This window comes from Cebidichthys violaceus, unplaced genomic scaffold, assembly GCF_023349555.1.
Source record: "Cebidichthys violaceus isolate CVI_PGR_0920_01 unplaced genomic scaffold, fCebVio1.0.p SCAF_11, whole genome shotgun sequence".
Taxonomy (NCBI): domain Eukaryota; kingdom Metazoa; phylum Chordata; class Actinopteri; order Perciformes; family Stichaeidae; genus Cebidichthys; species Cebidichthys violaceus.
The window spans coordinates 13,723,757-13,743,397 of NW_027176274.1; the positions used below are offsets into that span (position 1 = coordinate 13,723,757).

General features: G+C 39.3%; 3 protein-coding genes across 3 annotated transcripts in view; 1 reads left to right on the forward strand and 2 right to left on the reverse strand.

Moving 5' to 3' along the window:
* The window catches only part of uxs1 (UDP-glucuronate decarboxylase 1), a 23,080-nt gene extending 18,003 nt beyond the window's left edge, over positions 1–5,077 (forward strand). The window contains exons 12-15 of the mRNA XM_068704985.1: positions 2,173–2,233; positions 2,340–2,397; positions 3,080–3,183; positions 4,367–5,077. Of these exons, the coding sequence (XP_068561086.1) occupies positions 2,173–2,233; positions 2,340–2,397; positions 3,080–3,183; positions 4,367–4,498 (355 nt within the window). The 3' untranslated portion in view covers positions 4,499–5,077. The remainder of the gene's footprint in view (positions 1–2,172; positions 2,234–2,339; positions 2,398–3,079; positions 3,184–4,366) is intronic.
* A 110-nt stretch (positions 5,078–5,187) lies between these two features.
* ecrg4a (ECRG4 augurin precursor a) lies at positions 5,188–8,552 on the reverse strand. Its single transcript, XM_068704986.1, has 4 exons — positions 8,415–8,552; positions 7,389–7,436; positions 7,109–7,278; positions 5,188–5,578 (listed from the first exon to the last, which is right to left on the reverse strand). The coding sequence occupies exons 1-4, from the start codon at positions 8,482–8,484 to the stop codon at positions 5,429–5,431; spliced, it is 438 nt and encodes a 145-aa protein (XP_068561087.1). The 5' UTR covers positions 8,485–8,552; the 3' UTR covers positions 5,188–5,428.
* Positions 8,553–15,950: 7,398 nt separating this feature from the next.
* nck2a (NCK adaptor protein 2a) overlaps positions 15,951–19,641 on the reverse strand; it is a 32,537-nt gene continuing 28,846 nt past the window's right edge. The window contains exon 4 of the mRNA XM_068704987.1: positions 15,951–18,322. Within this exon, the coding sequence (XP_068561088.1) occupies positions 18,128–18,322 (195 nt within the window). The 3' untranslated portion in view covers positions 15,951–18,127. The remainder of the gene's footprint in view (positions 18,323–19,641) is intronic.

Below are 19,641 nucleotides of genomic sequence, written 5' to 3' on the forward strand. Positions count from 1 at the left end.
CCGGTTTAGTTTTTTCTCTGAAATACATCGTACTTCTCCTCAATTTGTACTGAAGTATTTGTTCTGGAGAATCCCTTACTCTCTACCCACCAATTAGGAAACAATATGAAAATATATAAATTATATAATTCATAAATGATTGCAATTGAAGGTTCAATACCAATTATACGGTATATTTAGTGTTATTTTTCTCTCCACTGAGACAGACCACAGTAAATACAGAATGATTATTTTCTTCTGGTGTTTAAAGTATATCAGAGTGTGGATGCCGATGTTTACGTGGACTAGTGGAAGAGAAAATCAAATTGGACTTTGAAGCTTATTATTAAATACCATTATGTGTGTGTCTCTCCACCAGAAAGCAGTGTGTGGCAGGTTACAGGGGTAGTGTTGCTTTGTGTGCAGGTGAGAAAGTGATTCATTTGATCAGTTTAAAGAAGAGAAATCAGAGACACGCTCCGATCTCTTTGAAGCATAAAGTCGCCGCCCTGTATGACTTTTGCATTGAGTAAACAGGGAAATGCCAAGGTCTCCAGTAAACTCTGAGGAAAGCTGACGGGACTTCATTACTCACACGTTGCGTGGAAAGCTTTTTTAACCAGGAAAATGCATAATGAATTGATGGAAACTCGGGAGAGATTCAAATTAATGAGCAGGATCTTAATGCAGATACATTGATTTTGTTTTTGCTATGCGTGATATGAAACCTTGATTATGATTTAATGTATATGTCTGTCCCAGATGAAGACAAGGAGAGAAGTGTCGAGCTGAAAGGAAATGACATTCTTATTCTTCCATGTAATTGCTAGTTGTGAAATACAAACACTTCTTCTTTCTTCATGTGTAAGAAGAAAACATAACAAAAAGACTTTGAATGTTACAGTTGAATGTAAGTTTCTTTAATTACCAAGTAGAGATTCTGTGTTTGTTTTTGCTACCAAACACAAGGTGTGAAGGATGCAGTGTGTTTCAGGTTTTAAGATTCAGCGTTATTGTCATTATACAATACAGGATTGATTGTAAGTATAAATAGACTCGTATAAAACACGGTATCTATATACCGTTTATGTACATAGTATATACTGTACACATGTTTACGTTATGTACAATATAACCCAATAGTGGTAGTGGAAAGACAAGACGCAGTGTAAGGTGAGTGATATATTGTTGTCTCAAACAAACTGCTTCAATATGAAAGAATCCGCAAAATGAAATCCTGAAATAGGATAATATAAAGCCAGACAGGGGTCATTGTTTCAATTTTAACATTACTCCCCTTCTGATCTTTGCCCAATGTATTTATATATATATATATATACATACATACATACATACATACATACATACATACATACACACACACACACACACACACACACACACACACACACACACACACACACACACACACACACACACACACACACACACACACACACACACTTTTTTTGAGGCTTCAGTTTGTTACGGTGTATTCTTGTGTTGTACTGAAGGAGGATGTGGATGTGGTGCAGCGTTTAGAGGGGGATATATTTAGTAACCCTGCATCCACTGTTCCCCCACCAGCGGTAGGTGAGGTCGCCCCTCATTATTTCTGTTCGAGTGTAATTTCTAATGTCGAAGTCTAATCTATGTTGACAGAATTGTGCTAATGAATTGTGTGTGCACATCTGTGTGGTCAACATGTAGTCCCACAAATTGGAGAAAGGCATGTTCTCCATTAGGTTATAATTACATGTTATATTTATCATCAGTATTTATTCATTTTGTTGTAGTTTGTTTAAATACAACTGATTCTGGTTTTATTAATGCTCTGTCATGACTGGATATAGTAATACTAAAACATCTTTAAACTTCTCTACAGACTGCATGGTTCTTAGTTTGCAATACTGAAGGAAGACTTTTGTTGTGCTTGATGTGCTGAAGAAACTGAGAAATCCCAGAAAGAGCTCATGCTGGAGCTGCCATGTCTCTGCTGGCTCCACGATGATAATGTGCTAAATGGAAAAGCAATATTGTTGCTCCAAGTCAGCTGAGGAATTGTGTGAAATCGAGGACTTTACATGTACAATAATTTCATGGTCATGCAGGGTCCTTCATACATAGCAGCGCTACCCAGTGACATTTAATAGAGGAGGATCCATTGTAATGACTGTTTGATTTGCTCTCCAGTGATCTGGTGAACGGCCTGGTGTTGCTGATGAACAGTAACATCAGCAGTCCAGTCAATCTGGTGAGTTCATCATACCCTGTTTGAAATTGAAATTGAAAAATGAGTCATTTTATGTTTCTGTCATGTCGACACTGATGTGATGAAAGTTCATGTGATGTGTTTGCAGGGGAACCCAGAGGAGCACACCATATTGGAGTTTGCTCGTCTCATCAAAAGTCTCGTCGGTAAGATGTCCAATCGATCCGGATAGCTGTCACTCCGTGTGTCTCTGAACACTCTTTTCCCTTTCAAGCCTTGGCTACTTACCTATTATATGGCAATCGGCTTGTGGTGCATTAAAACCTTTTTTTTTTTACAGCAATGTCTGTGTCCAATGTTTGCATTGGAAATGGCTTTGCTAAATGACTAAATATAATCTAGCAGCATTAAAAAAAGGAGAAGAAGAAAGAGGCTTTTTTTATTTTTTCAATTTGCAGTCTGTTGTTTTTCACTGAGTAATCGCTAGTATAATCAGAAACATGGAGGAGAATAAGCAAGCGACGCGCTCGTATCTGTGCTGATGTAATGTGGTGTCTCCATAGCCAGTAATTGCATTTTTACAAGTTGCAGCTCCAGTACTACATCTAGCAGAGTTACATGACCTCCACATGAAGCCATAACAACGCACAAAAGCATCAATCTGCCGTGACTCATCTCTCTCATAATCAATATTTGTTTTAGGTTATATGATGAATAACAACATGTCGTAACACGTGTAACTGTCCTTGAACATACGTGCTTGCTCTCTCTCTCACACACACACACACACACACACACACACACACACACACACACACACACACACACACACACACACACACACACACACACACTTACACTCTCTCTCTCCCTTTCTTACACGCACAGTGAGCCGAAGTCAGATCCAGTTCCTTCCGGAGGCCCAGGATGACCCACAGAGAAGAAGACCTGATATTCGAAAAGCCAAGATGATGCTCGGCTGGGAGCCGGTGGTACGTGTGTCACACGGCAGACTCGCGTTTCACACACAATGTCCTGCAAAGCAACTGCAGACAGTGAAACACAGCTTATAGCCCCGCGGGGTGTAACGATGCTGCAGATCTGACCCACCAGCAACGACAACTGATCAGTCCCTCATTCTCTGACTGCTCATAGGTGTTGCACGGTAGAGTTACAATGACTGAAATCACAGAGGTTGATTAATATCAGAAATCATTATTACAACATTCTCTTGATATTAGTATTCAACGTCACGAGTAAAAAGTTAAAAAAAACAAAAAAAAACTCAAAGATTTAATTTTACTGTAATAAAGTCCTAATAATAAGTTAGATGTATATAAAGTGGAGTGTATGCACGATTTTTTTGAGTCTGAGGCATTACAAATACTAAAGTTTATAAAAATCAATATATATTTTTTTTTTAAATGACCCATAACATGAACATCTTTGATAAAGATCCCTTATTTTTGATTGTTAGGGAATTATGAGTGGGACATTCTACAGTTAAAAACCATACTTATCATTACATACAATTATAAAACCACTAAACATATCTCAATATGAGCATTTCTTTTTTTTCTTTTTTTTTTTCAACAGTGTTTATCTAATGCTAATAGTGAAGATTTTCTTTAAGTTTTTTTTAGTTTTGTACATATTTGATGTCCCTCCACGGTGGTGTAGTGGCGAGCACTGCCGCCTCACAGCCTGGGTTCTCTCCGGGTTCTCTCCGGGTTCTTTCTGGGCTCTCTGGGTTCTTCACACAGTCCAAAGACCTGCAGCTTAGGTTAATTGATAACTCTAAATTCCCCGTGAATGTGAGCATGAATAGTTGTCTGTACGTGCCCTGCGTAACAAACCTGAATAATAGATGGCTATTTGATATTTTGAAATTGCATTTCTTTACAGAAGATGACAAGTAATTGGTTTTGAGTCCATCATTTGTGAATTAAACTCTAATACCCTGAAATGTATATTGATTTTTTAGCATGAATTTACAGTTGGGGGGGCAAACTCTCAGATACATGAGGTCTTAAAATAGATAGACAATTACTCCATAATTTACAAAGAGTATTATTGGCTTACTAAATGAGAAATAGCGTATAACACATTGTTGAGCATTTTTCTTTGTTTGTTTGTATCTTTATGTATTGTATGTGTTGTGTCTTGTGTGGACAGGTGCCCCTGGAGGAGGGCTTGAACAAAACTATCCAGTACTTCAGCAGGGAACTCGAGCATCAGGCCAACAACCAGTACATCCCCAAACCTAAAGCCGCCCGCATGAAGAAAGGAAGACCCAGACACAACTGAGGTCAGGTTTTCCACCACTGACTCTCCCAAAACACAGAAGGATGATGAGACTCCTCAGAGGACCCTTGCTGAGCAACTCTCTGAAATACACTCCTGGATGTGGCGTCTTTTTTTCATTTGAGAAGCTTCCTCTTTAAAAAGTGTTGTGTGGCCTTGCGTTGGCTACGCTGCGGGAAAAGGGCTTTCCATTCCGGAGCTTGGGTGATGGAAATATGAGGCAAGACATCTGAAACGGAGCCTACTTTTTTTTTGTTGTGAATTTGTGCTTTTGTTATTTAAATTGAAGACGTGAGAATCTTGAAAACAGCTCAGACTGTGCATCAGTGCTCTGTGTTTATTTTGATCAGTTTCAGGATGTTTTGTCTCCAGAGACACAGAGCAGCCTGACTTTGTTCCTCCACTGGACGTTGCGTGGCTGTTGGCTGTTTACGCAGCAGGACCGGGCAAACCCTCTAGAAAGACTTTTACAGCATCATTACGTGTTTATCAGAATCTCATCGTGTTCTAATTTGTGAAATCTCATGTCAGGATGTGCGTTATCAATTTCAGATGCTATTTTAATAAAATATTTCCAATATATTTGCGTATGATATAATTAGGGAAGGCAATATTTGTGCGTGTGTGTGAGAGTGTGATACATTTCTACTATTGTTGTTTAGTGGAAGTGAAAAAGCAGAGGACTTGTGCAGTACGAAGCCACATCTTTATTTGCAAATAATCTAATGATGAGAGAAGAGTCAGACATCAGATTTCATTTTTCAAAACATTACTTGTAAAAATGTAAAGAGCACACATTGAACATCGCCTCTGCTCTATAACTAATGCAGGGATGGTGCTGGAGATGGAGAGAAAGCGTTGGGTTATACTGGTTATACTTCCAGAGCAGCTGTGCAGTACGGTGGGTAATGACAGCTAAGCAGACTATCACAGTCAGTAGTAGTCGTAGTTGACATTGGCGCCGTGTCTGTAAGAACTAGGGTCCCGCGGGCCGATGGGGGCGTTTTCATCATAGTGGTGCTGACGCCCCTGGTCAGTGGAGCGAGCCTGGTCCATCCAGTAGGACAGATCAGTCTCCAGCCTCTGGGGAGCAAAGAAAACACGCCACAGATGTGACTCGTTAGACTTCTCAGGCTCAACAAATGTGACGCTAATAAGACAAAGGCAGCCGATAAGGTGTCTTCACAAGGCACAGCTGTGGCAAATAGATATGCAGAAAATACAAACCATGAAAAGGCCATTGCTTTCACAGCTTTGGCCTTTTCAAGGGCTACACAGCAAGTGGCGCACACAAGTGTCGTGAATGGGGCTGTGTGAGAATCACTGCTACACTGGCTGAAAAGAAAATGCAGTCTGTCAGCTGAGGCGGTAACGGGGTAATTTTGTGCACTCTGCTCCTTTTTTTTTTTTTCTGATCTTTTTATCCGTTTCCTCCAATCCGAGCTATCCCTGGTGAGTTCTACATGACAGTTGCTGACCTGAAAGACAACTAAAACTGTCTCTGAGTGGGGATGTGAAAGAGGGAATTCATGTATTGCCAATGCCATTTGTATTTATTCAGTCACTCAGACGGCAACATTGTGGGGATGAATGTGCCTTTTGAAAAGATCATAGTTTAGACATCAAGACAAGATTACAGTTTACAACAGCTTTCCACGTTTTTGTAAAGAAATATAAAGATCAAAATTGCTACAAAATGTATTGTCCGCTTTATCTGTGTTTGTTTTTGCGTGGTCTAAGCCAGGTTTAAAGAGCCCTGAGAGTTTAAAATTCCGGCAACGTCTGCAAACAACCCCACAAGTGTCAACAAATCTTGGTTGAAATATTGCTAGATCCCAATAGGTGCCGAGGAGTATACAGTATATACTAGAAGGAAGGGTTATGACATCATCGTGACACCATTCTAATTTTGCAAGGACCAGTATAAAGGTCTAGATTTAGAGACTCATGTAAAATCTGGAGATTAGCGTCACCTCCTGACAATAATAGGAAACTTAGCCCTCATTAACATTATTACATATCGTTAACTTTGATGGTTGGTTAGTCACTGAATACAGAGATGCTGAAGTACAATCAAATACATTTAGAATACTAGCGGTGTGGCACAAATGTGAGTTCAGTGACTTGATGATTTTTCCTCCTCATATATGTTCCTTGATTCTTTGACACATTTTTCCATCTGAGGCCCCCCCCACCAGGGAGAAGAGCACAGAGGAAACGGCACAGTAAGACGTATGAAATAAAGTGCCTCAACTTAAGCAGAACATATTTAGATTTGATTTATTTTACTCATTGCTTATAGCAAGAAACTGACTAAGAAACATGTTTTTTGGGGCCTATATTCAGTTTATTTACATTGTTGCACTTGCAAATGACCTCAGAAACATCACATGCTGGGTACGTGGTCCAACAAAACAACATGCATTATGGGAAGTGTAGGATCTATTTGGAGCTTTACGCATACTACTTCAAATCTCTGCCTCTGCTGCTTTGTCTCAACAAAGTCCCCGCCTTTATGAGAGTGAATCACATAATGGTTGTTTGTGTTTCTGACTGGTGCGTGTGAGAAAAGCTTCAGGAATTCAGAGGAAATCTGGAACGGACACTACCCACCTGCTCATCAAATCCCATGTACATAAACTGAGCGATCCACTGCTGCACGTCTGGTCTACTGCGATCCCAAAGGTTCCTCTTTGTTCTGCTCAGCTTTGCCAGGAACTCCTGGGCTTTAGAAGAGGAGACGGCAACAGAGGACTTTGAGGGGGCAGTAGCAGCTCCGGCCACTGGAGGGAAGCACAACCAGGCAGAAGAATGAAAGGGCATTTTCCAAAACATCTTTTGTACTGGAGTTGATCTTTGTCTCAGCAGTATGATCACACTGTAAACATGTTACCATCTCTTTTCTTTAAGATCTTGAGCAAGCTGCTGTTACTGGATACATCTGTAAAAGGAGATTCAACAGAGCTAATGAGCTGCAGCACCATTCTTCATGTCGGTAAGTTAGACTCTTGATAAATAATGCAACACAATTAAATCAGCTGTCGTAAACGTCAGTCACAATGTTCACATTCGGTGTCAATTGTAGGTTTTTGTCAGTTAAGATGTGTAAGGCTGCTCGTATAAAGATGGGTCATCAAAACTCTCCATCTTATTTTCTCATTATCCTGGTGGCACTGCTGCACATTTTCTGATTATTCTCTGTAGTTTTATCCTTCACGTTTCCCCATTTCCATTAACCAGATTCATAAATGAGTTTGTCCTAAATTTTCATTATAGATGAAAATGTAATTGTTCGTCGTTTAATGAGAAGGAACCAAGGTACATCCAATCAATTCATTGTCGCTGGCGGACGTGGGAGATGTAGAGTAGGATATCTTCTGCTCCGCTACTGTAGACGATTTCTATATTGTCATTTGTAATGTTTCTATTTATCTTTCCTGCCTGGGGACTTATGGATGAAATTAGCATTCTTGCTAACTCCGGCCTGTTTACATCTTGTGTTTTTTACCAGTGTTCATTAGCATGCTCTGTCCCTATCACATGAACAAAAAGTTCAGTAATAAACATAACAACAGTGTAATTTAGACAATAATAGAAGCCGACACTGTGATGGAATTCCCATAAATTAAAGGCATTAAAGAATAGAAATACATTCAAATGTATGTTATGCTTTGAAAAGTGGGCAGCAGAAATGTAAATTGTACTGATTAAAAGTAATTTGGATAAAACTACGCTTATGGCCTTTTAAATTTGTTCTTTCGTGCTATAATGAGTCCATATTTTCCCTTTACTGTCTGTGTCTGCTTTTTCCTTTTCATGTTTTCTAAGACCGAGCATTGTCTTAAATAACAGCAGTCAAGGATCTTTTTATCTGTTTTAAAAAAAGCAAAGCAGAAGAAAAGAGCAAGATTGAGCTCACCTCTAAGAGCAATGAATGTCAGCAATACAGCCAGCCCCATTACCCTCAAATAGAGCCGCTGGGATGCCATCTTGTATCCGCTCAGTCTTTACATTGAAAGCAACAACTGTTCGTAAAACTGCTGCACATCCAGAGCGAAGAGTGGGCGGCAACCCAGACTTTCCAAGTTGAAACTTGTCTATGGGAGTGGAATGTTGTCTCCTCGCCTACAGGCTGCAGCTGGGAGATTTTCCGCTCTCAAATAAATGTGTCCAAGGTACTTTTCCATCTCCCATATGTACAGCAGTGCATGAGCAGCAGTGGGAAGGAAGAAAAAGCAGAGCTCCTATTTACCTGAATGTCGTTTGTCATGCACTTTTGCTCTGGGAAAAGATTCAGGATTGCAATTTATCCGTCTCACAAACTCTGGATTTGTATGCATGTTGCAGGTGTCTCTGTGGTATTTATTACAGCAGTCTTCTCTGACTTCACACTGAAGTAACTGAGTAATCTGGACGGTGGCAAAATTGATTTCAACATTAAGTCAGTGGCCAACAGTGAAATATCTATGGATGTCTTAGCTCTGGTTTAAAATAGCATTCATTCAGCCGACTACTGTATGTATAAAGGCAGCAAGAGTGTGTTGGGGGGGGGAGTCTACCAGCCAAGAATATTAAACAGGTTTTGGTTTGTTTTTATCAGGTAACTACTTTAGCGAGTTTAAAAAGTGATGCTTTAGGTGAAGCTGAATGCAGAGTGACTTTAAAAATATTTCAGTCTAATTGTTTTACAATGTAATGCTCCAGCTACTCCTCCCTTTTGGGTTATGACTTAATAACCTTTAGCCCAGGCAGATACCACTGTTATCCACTTCCTCCTGTGCGACATTTCAGCTGACGAAGTGCACATCGCCATTCAAACTGGGCTACTGGTCATACCACACCAAGAAACGCTGTAGTTGCAAAGTGCTGAGTGCATTAAATTGAGCAAGAGAGTGTTTTATTTCTTATAAATTCAACTTTTCATTTTTAAAGGGAAGACTGTTGATCAACACGTTATAGCCTCACTTTAATAACTGGATCACAACCTTTATGACATTGATTGATAAACTGTTACTTGATAGAGGTTTCATTCAGAAAGTCTCACTCGACGGGGCTTGAACTTGTAATACGTTTGTGTGTGTGTGTGTGTGTGTGTGTGTGTGTGTGTGTGTGTGTGTGTGTGTGTGTGTGTGTGTGTGTGTGTGTGTCACAGAGGGAAAGCGTTTGGTTTGGAACTACAAAAACTACAAACGGTCTCTCTGTCTCTCACAGGCTGAGCTGGAGTGCAGGAAACCCAGAAGCTGGCAGACGATTGTACTTGAATGAAGGTAGGTGAAGTGAGCCACATGACAAAAGACAGAAAGAGGTGGAAGGCTGAAGAATGCAGACGGAGGATGATTACGTTTCTCAAAGTTTTGCTATCCTCATTTAATCAATGAGGCTCTGACAAAAGTGGCTGCATCCTCTTTTTAGAGGCTCTTTACAGCCTTTTTCTCTCCAGCTCTCACACTCGAGCAGAATTTAGAAACACACTCACACTGGGCACTGAAGAGAACAGACATCAACTCATTTTGAAGTGCTCTTGAAGTGCTGGTGTGCTGCAAAGCTCAGTAAAAGGCAACGGAAAGAAGAGACTCAGATTCAGGCAAAGTTTTTTTCTGTTGGCTCTCAAAAACATGAAATTAAGATAATTTGTCATTGCAATATGTTTGTTTGTTGCCCCAGATCAGAGATACACATTTGTTTCTCTAAAACTTAAACTTTCCTCCAATTTCCTCTTTTTCTTCTTTCACACCAGTCTGTTTGTCTCAGCTTCTATCTTTCTCGTCATACTTGACTTGACAATCTGAGTGTTCTGATCCGAGTCAGATTTATTTTAATGTGTTGCACACAGCTTCCCAGATGCCTCTCAAAGTCCCCACAAACACTCGTCACTCGAAACACAAATCCCAAAGTCAAAATCAAAATAGAATGAAAGCCTTAAAGATGTGGGAATCTAAACATGTTCAACTTAGACTTTCCATTGAACCCTAATGTTTTGTTTGAGACCCTGCATCCCTCTTCAACCAATCAATAAAAGACACTTATATTACGTCTACAAGTAAACATCTAAACAAGTGTGAAAGAGGACTTCTACTCCGTCTCTCTTCTGCCTCACTCCCCCTGTTGGGAGTCAGACTCTGGACTATCGTAGCCCAGCTCGCTGCCGACGGGAAAGTGAGCCCAGAAGGTATACGAGCCAGGTGCTGCATCCCGTCGTGAGCTGCCCGGGCTCGCAGCTCCTCCAGCCACCCGAAAAAGTCTGACGCCCACAGGCCCCAGTAGGGCAGGCTTCATCTCTCCCTCTCGCCTCTTCTGCCGCCGGCATCGCTCTCCTCTGCTCCTGTCAAAGAGGGCAATGATAGAAAGAGGCGAGAACATTATTTCACACCTTGTCCATCATTTCAGAATGAATGCATATTACAATGTCACATCCATTCATGTGTAATGGCGTGTATGAGCTGCTGACATACCTGTCGGAGACAGGAGAAGAAAATAGAGCAGCACAGACATGTAGAGAGCACGCATGCTTTCAGGAACTAATAGACAGAACACAAAAGGCTTGACCTGGAAAAAAGTAATTTGTCCTTCATACTGAGGTGTGTGTGTGTGTGTGTGTGTGTGTGTGTGTGTGTGTGTGTGTGTGTGTGTGTGTGTGTGTGAGAATTCAGGTGCATAAAGAGACAAACATCTGAACATCATCAGAAATGTAGAACATTATATACTAAGTAATGCTGAAATATAATAATCTCAGGAGAAAAGCTGCTCTGTAAAAAAAAAAAAATATGTGCAGGCTACGTATCTAGAAAGAAGAAAATCCATGTGTGAAGAACATCAAATATCATCTTCTGTCTCATCTTACCGGATCAATGGAAGATTACGCTTGTGGTCCTGTCCCTCGTCCTTCTGTCTCAGACTGATCTCAGGATGACGACTGCATAAGAAGAAGAGAGGGAAGGCGGATATGTTTGTTTTTCACATATTGCCTCTTTACACCTGCCTCTCTCCAAAGTACTTCAGGGAGCCCTTTTCACTTCTGTCATGTTCATTTGCTTTGTACATATATATATATATATATATAACATCACATGTTCTAGCCACAATGTGTAAAAAATGTCCTAAAGTGTTGTTAACATGTTGTGTTTTCCAGCAAGGTAATATAAATTGAAAGGACACATCTATACAGACACTGGCCCTCAAGCTCCTTAACTACTTTTGCTACGATATATATATATATATATATATATATATATATATATATATATATATATATATATATATATTGACGCTGTTGTCAGGAGCTCAGTGTGAGCACTTTTATCCTTGAGCTGCTTAGATTGTTTCCTTTTTTTTCTTCAAAGGAGAAAAAAGCAGAAGGGGGAGTGAAAGTGTGGTTGAAAGCGGATGAAAAGAAGTTTGTACCCGGTGGTTTTTACATTGTCTATCCAGACAGATTGTGTCAATATTCAGTGACAAAGCGCAACGTTATCAGGTTCACTGTTGTGTGGATGTACATCGACAGAGAGGGGAGGGAGCAACGTTTGAATCCGTGCCGTGTCTCTCTGTTGTGGGTCAGAGGAAGCGTTACTGTGCTTTCATTACAAACATCACAGACTGTCAGCTTCCACACAAAGTGCAGATGATCTTTTCCAGTGATGGAGTTGGTGTTTTTCTCTATTTTTCTTATAGGCAACTTACTGAAGAAATAAATGTTTGAAATTGCTTCCAAATATATAGTTTCATTTAGGGGAATAGAGATGAATAAATTCCTAAAACAGCTGGTCAGTGTAGTTGTTTTTTTTCATCTGCGAAACGTTAGTCATACAAGAGTAAAAGGTGCATTTAATCCTCAAATTTAATTCATTATTAATTAATTTAGATTTTATAAAGGAATGACAAATATTTGTTACGCAATCAGATTTTTTTTTATTTCATCCTAAAAACAACCTAAATGGCTTCCTAAAAGATCAAAGAGGTGTCTTTAATCCAAAAAGTAAACACTTGGGAATTATTTCTTCCCCTGTTTCTGACTGTCTATTCAACTGAAGGTAAGTTGTCGGTCAGGATACGTTAGCTACTAGAGTAGTACTGTACTAACTCCATCAGGTCTTTAGTGAGCTGACCGAGTTGGTCGCAGTGGCGTCGTCAGCATCGGGCTTCCTGGGTTTTAAGGATGTTTTTAGTCTTTCTTGAAGAGGAACAAATCCAATGCTCATAAAATGTCATTGCCGACCACACCAACCATTGCTGCTGCCTGTGTGTGGATGTACACAAGAGAGACTGATGAACTTTCTCTTGAAGACAAACTCAGTCAGTCCATCTGCGCAGCGCTGCTTCTGCTTGGCTGTGCAGAAGTCCTGCTTCTGGAAACCTTTTGTGTCAAGAAAGCGCTGACAGGATACATTTCTGTGCTTTAGTGAGATTTGCTAATAACAAGTAAATAATACAGAACAACTCAAACCTTATCTCTGAAGAAAGAAGCTACCTGGGATTGAGGGAAGATGCAGCATGTATAAATGTAAAGGAAAAGACAAGATAATTGCCACTTATTTCCATTAGTGTAAAGTGTGCGTGGGAGCCCATCATGTGGACGCGTGATGCTCTGAATGTTAAAAGGAGAACCTTTAAGCTTGTAGCAGTCAGCTGGTCTGCCTCTCTCCCTCCTGGCCTCCTCCCCTTTCAGTTTGGCTGCTTTGTTGAGGTTTCCATTCATTTCCCTTTTAATAACACGAAACAATTGTTAAGTTACGACTCATGTGGCAGTTTTTTCTTATTCAGATCCCATCTAAAATAAATTTGCAAAGGAGAAACAACGGACTTGACACACTCTTTTATGAAGTATTTAAGTGTTTGTTTCTAAACTGAGTTCATTGGAAACAGTTCTGGTCAAACAGGTAATCAAACAGTAATGTGGATATTGAAAATGTGGACAGTTGTCAGGTGACAATGCAAGAAGCTTAACACTGCCATCGTGTGGATTTTTAGGGTACTGCAGCCAACATTTAAACGATAGTTTTGCAAGCTCAAAATATTTTCACCTCCATTGTTAAATACATCTTTTTAATCGCCCAAATGTATAATAGTAAAGTATCAAATAATGTTATCCTGTGTTATTGTTGCCGTGACAGATGGACTTCCTTCTGTCGTTTGTTCCCAAACACTGAATAGTAATTGAATGTCTTCCAAAAGATACATTTCTCAAATATAGTACATAAACCACAGTACTGCTGAGGTGTGACATACTATACTATGACTCTTTATTATTTTTTTATAACATACTATACTAGGACTTTTTAAGACCTATCTAATGAGATACTATACTATGATTTTGTACGACATATTGTACTATGACTTTTAATGACTTTATGACATACTATACTGACTTTTTATGACATTTTGAAATAAGACTTTACGACATACTAGACTGACTTTTATGAAATACTGTACTATGACTTTTTAACAACATACTATATGAGTTTTTTAATGACATATTGTACTATTTTTAATGAATTTTAATGACTTTATAACGACATACTATACTATGACTTTTTCATGACAATACTGAAATATGAGTTTTTATTATTTTTATGACGTATTATACTATGACTTTTTATGACATACTCTACTTTTTATTGTTTTTTTGACATACTATACTATGATTTTTTTAAATATATATTGTACTATGACTTTTAAAGACTTTTTAATGTCATACTATACTATGACTATTTAATGACATACTGAAATAAGACTTTTAATCCCGTTTTTAAGACATACAGTAATATCATTTTTTAAGACATACAGTAATATAATTTTTATAAGACATACTGTAATATCATTTTTTTACGACATACTATACTATGAGTTTCAATGACTTTTTTATGACATAATATACTAGGACTTTTTTATCCCTTTTTAATAACGTACTTTGACATTTTTGAATTGTCTTCATTTCATACTGTACTATTAAATCTTTAATGACTTTTTAAGACATACTATATAATTATTATATCACATATTACATGTTTTATAATATGCTATACTCTGACTTTTTTATGACACTAGTGCAGTTCTGTTTGTAGCGGGATGATTGCTGGACCCCCAGAAGTGCTGTGTTCAGCATTGTTGAGAACCACTCATCGCTTGTTGACTCCAGGGACTTAAGGAAGAGGGTTTTTTGTTACGTTGGTATAAACAGCATCCAATGAACTGCAGTCAATGAGCCGCATTCTGTAAATTCCTGCTGTGCACGACATGCCCGACTCTTTCCTGATGACATATTGGGCAGATGTAGCTCAGGTCATGGAGTGTGTCAGCCATTAAATGTAGAGTTGATCATTCAATCTGTGGCTCATTCTGTCCACCTCTGGAGTCCTTGAGTGAGACACTGAACCCCAAATTGCTCCTGGTATGCTTGTTTATCCGAATAACATCTATAGCTTAGGTTACTTTTATTTGTACCCGTAGGTAGACTTGGTTTGCAATAGAGAGCGAGGCATCCATCTCAACACACATTACAATCGACACAGACAACAAGACAAACATGATAAAAGTATACAAGGCTACAAATCAGTCAATCATTAAATAAATAAATACGTACACAAACATTGCTTCTACAGCATCTGTGCACTGTTGCTATGATTTGTTCACCTGAGTGATGGCTGCTGGAACAAAGCTGTTTTTATACCGCTTTGTTCTACACCGTGGGACCATATACCTCCTTCTAGAAGGAAGAAGCTGAAACTCCCTGTGCAAAGGGTGGGAGTCGTCCTTTGAAATGGAGCCGGTTATCCGTTGTAACTGTCTGGTGTACAGGGACTCTAAGTTAAGCTGTGACTCACCAATCAGCCTGCTAGACCATTCAACAATTTGATACAGAGAGTTTCTGTTCTTTAAAGGTTTCTAAACCATGACACCAAAGAAAAAGATAAAATCAATAAATAATAATAAAAACAATAAAAGCACGATAAAATTAGGTCATCATGGTTTTGTTAATGTGGAAATAGGACAGTTTCCTCAAACAAAACAAACGCTGGAGCCCCTTTTTGGACACGGCTACACAGTTTGCTTCAAAGTTCAGTTTTGAGTCGATAACTGTCCCAAGATATTTGTAAGATTGTACACATTCCACTGTCTGAGCCTTAATGGATATGACTTCATGTGTGTGGGCTCGTCTTCTAAAATCAATGATCATGTCTTTAGTTTTAGATATGTTTAATGGAAGATAGGACTCCTCACACTACTTCACAAAGTCGTGTGGCTGGTCTCATTGTCCTGGAGCCGACTAACAATAACAGAGTCATCTGCGTACTTTAAGATGGTCCTATCTTCATACCTGCTCTGACACACATTTGTGTAGAGGGTGAATGAACATTGTAACATAGGAAAAAGTATCTTCCAAATGAGTGCCACTACAGGTAGGAGGGAGGCACAACAACCAGCAGGATGGTAAAGAGGACAACCAATCACACATTTCAACATGTGTCATTTTAGTATTTTTCCAAAAAAATTTATTGAACAAAAGTATTTAAATTCTTATCACGTTGTCGGTGATACAGTACCATAGTTTGATCTCAGCGATTCATATATGCACCTCATCTTATTCTTTTATATATACATACAGTGGAGACAAGAATTAAATAACAATGCTCAATAACATTCAGATATATCATATAAAAGCTGAGGACCCCATGATCAACAACACTTCCATTGGTAAACAAATGCACAAAAGAAAAGAAAATAGACAAGTAAAATGTTTGGTAGGACTAGAATATTCCTTTCATTATAGACCAGATTTCTATATTTGGTTTCTTGCAGTAAAGGATTACTCGAATCATAAATTGACTGTTTAGCCCAGCTCCCATAGCTACTGTTGCTCCGCTTGTTCAAAGTCCAGGTCATGCACAACACATGCAGCTTAGAATGCTATTGACAGCAGTTTACCAGTCGAAACTGGTAGTCATTTGTGAAACAGCGTGTCCTTGATTTCAGCCAGAGGCAGACGTCCTGTCCAGGCGTCTCATTTCTAGCCAGCAACATTCAATATCTTAAATGACTACTGTCGCTGGCAGATTTGATTAGCTAACTAGCGAGCTAATTAATGGTGGGCTCCTTGGCCTTGGAGGAAGAAGGGTCTATCTGCATTCTTGCAGGCTACACGTCACGCCTGACTTGTAGACAGACCTGCCACGTTGAGTTTGCAGTTGCTAAGCTATGATTGGACAATTGCTGTCCTGGGGAGGAGTTTAGAGGACGGGTTTCATGAATGAGTAGTATCATGAAGTATTTCCAAACTATTTGTTGACCTGTGAATGATAATGTGAGAAGTTTCAGTGTAGAGCTCAGGGCCATCCCTTCTTAGTCCATTATTTAGGTCTCAGTCGATCACTTAATGGTGTAGAAATAATTGTGTGTTTGTGTGTAAAATTACATTTCTCAAAATTCTCTGAAATTACAAGATTCCCAAAGATATACTTATCTTTGACAAATACTACACCAGAAGAGGTTCTATTTGATAACTGCATTCATTGGCAGGAGCTGGAGCAAATTAAGTGTAGTTACTCAAACTTGTTACCAAGTTTTTTTTTATTATTCTTCAGTCAGTATCTTCACGCAGCCACAGACGCATACTGGAGAACAGAACAGAAACATGTCTAATGTGACACAATATAAAGCATGAGCACAGAGCTACACATGAATGACAAGTATGGTGAGTGCAGTGCAGACCTGAAGCCAGTAGTATGGGTACAGGGTGGCACATTTGGTTACATTGATAAACATTCATCTCTACAGAAAATCAGAGGTCTCCCCTATTGCATTAATGCTCCCCCCCCACTGCCTTTTAGAAATAGTACAGGAAGTATTGTATGCTCATTCTCAATCACTACTAAAGACTGTGGAGACAGAAACAATTTGTAAAGGTGACAGAAGACACAAATTCAAAATGGGGAGAAGATTATGGAAAGGAATGATGGAAATTAGGAGGAAAAGGCAAGAGAGTGATTCTGGTCACTTTGTGAAGTCATTGTACGAGAGAACAGTGATTCAAACCTCCGGAGAGGAATTTAAATTATCTTAAAAAAAAAAAAAAAAAAGTTAACTGAGGAACAAGGATTTCTTTTTAAAATGAATGAAAAAAATAAAACAATGGCCATCAATTTGACAGGTACGGTCCCTCAGAGGTCTTTCTTTCTGTGTGGATTAAGAGCAATGGTGTAACCTACAATGTGCGTGGTAGTAAAGGACATTATGTATGACATCAGAAGGAGAGCTCAACCCCCAACAAGGCCTCGGGCGTTCTGTTAGCAGCAGATGTGGTCACTGCACATGTTAGCACATCCAGCAGAAGAGAGAAATAATTATGCAATGTGCCGTACATGAAGGACATGCATGTAGCCGGGTAGTTCCTGACACGGCACTCGCCGTCTTGGTGTTAACGGCTCGGCTGGAGAGCTAGAAAGACTTTCACCTGATCACCACTGGAAGGCGACAGAGAAAAACTGGATGTAGTACGTACGCCACAGCAAGAGGCTCCAGAGCTAAGGCTTGAGTTAAGACAGTTAGGGGGTGGCATTAGAATTATATGTGTATAGTGTGTGTGTGTGTGTGTGTGTGTGTGTGTGTGTGTGATCCAGTGTAGGTGTGAGGATGTGTGAATCACAACAGCGCTTTGACCAGGTACAGCTTCTCTCCATGTTCGCTGGTGAAGATGGGGGCCTTCTTGTAGTGCTCCACTAGTTCATCGATGGAGCTGAACTTGCGCTGGCCGATACAGAACACTCCCTCTGACTGCTGCACTTTAAAGTGCTTATTCTTACCGGCCGCCTTCAGAGACACAGAGAAATCATTGGGCTGCAAATAAAGAGGGAGACAGTTGTTGATGTGGTTAGAAATATGAAAGAGTGACAGAAATGAAAAAAAAACACATGCAGTGACATTTTAAGACTGAGTTCACTCCAGCAGGGGGCAGTGTAGTCTCACATTTAAAGATCTGGACCAGCATTTCCCAAACAGCAACATGTGACATTTTAAACCAAAAAAAGATTTAAAAAAAAAAAGTAATAACAGTCACTACTCCTACTCTAAAACTTAAAATATCAGCTACTTAAAAATACATTTATAACTTAAAGAGAGAATCAGGAATCTCTTCAAGGTTCCCTGTTGAGTTTTGGAGCAGAAAGCTATTTTTATTTATCTTTATAAAGCTATTTTCTGAGTAGGTAAACAGAACTTTTTAAGACGGAGTACACTGTGGATGGCTGAAGCACCGGAACAGAGGTGAGCACCTTGTGTCACATGTTTGTTAATGACTTTTCCATTTCATTTAATATGTATACTTCAGAAAAAGGGTAGTCTTGCATATTATTGGAAGCTGCTGCTTTTTTCTTATAAACCTACAGCTCCAAATGCACACATGATTGGATATTGAACTACTTTTTTTTATTTTGGATTGATTTTGTTTCAATGCAACCTCGTTGTCTGCACTGATATACTGTACCTCATCTACTGAACCAGCAGCAGGCTGTCTTTCCTGGTTTCTTTTTGCTTCCATTTCAGCTAATATTCTGTCATTTTATCACTATTTTCATTCCCTTCGTGCCCAGAACACACCCATCTTCGAACTCAACCGGCATTCTGATCTCAACTACACAAATGTAAAGTTGACTGCCTCTAGCAAAGTTGCGTAAAAACTGTCCACATACAAATATAAACCAAAGTCCTCCAAACTGCTTCTGTAGATGTCTCCAGGATCACTTGTTTAGAGGATGACTCACACACAGAATCACAAGGTGAAAACAATGCCTGCGTTGTTGTTTAAGATTAAGACTCTATAAGATTTTGTAGAATAGACTCTCTAAGAAAATGTAAGGTTTTTTGGTGGATGTAGGTTAAAGTCTCGTGTCTGACTGGCTCATACTGCTCTGAGCATAAATGTAATCACTTAAAAGCTGCTCTGAAAGGTTACTATGACACGTGGTTTTGGCTCTTAATAATGGGCCCATAACATGTCATGTCATGCAGGAACTAATTCACATTCCTTAATTTAGACCTTTATTTCCCAATGCAGATCTTCCTTCTACTAAAATCTATTAAATGTCCTCTTCTACCTCTGTTGAGTTTCTCCCAGCCTTCTTAATGAAACTCAGCCATGACTTCACCCCACAGACTCA

Bases quoted from the DNA above. Each gene is read 5' to 3' on its own strand.
- ecrg4a (XM_068704986.1), bottom strand. From the start codon at position 8,484: ATGGCATCCCAGCGGCTCTATTTGAGGGTAATGGGGCTGGCTGTATTG. The intron at 7,279-7,388 runs GTAACATGTTTA...GCTTCCCTCCAG, and splicing joins GATCTTAAAGAAAAGAGATG to TGGCCGGAGCTGCTACTGCC. The intron at 5,579-7,108 runs GTGGGTAGTGTC...TTTGCTCCCCAG, and splicing joins ACATGGGATTTGATGAGCAG to AGGCTGGAGACTGATCTGTC.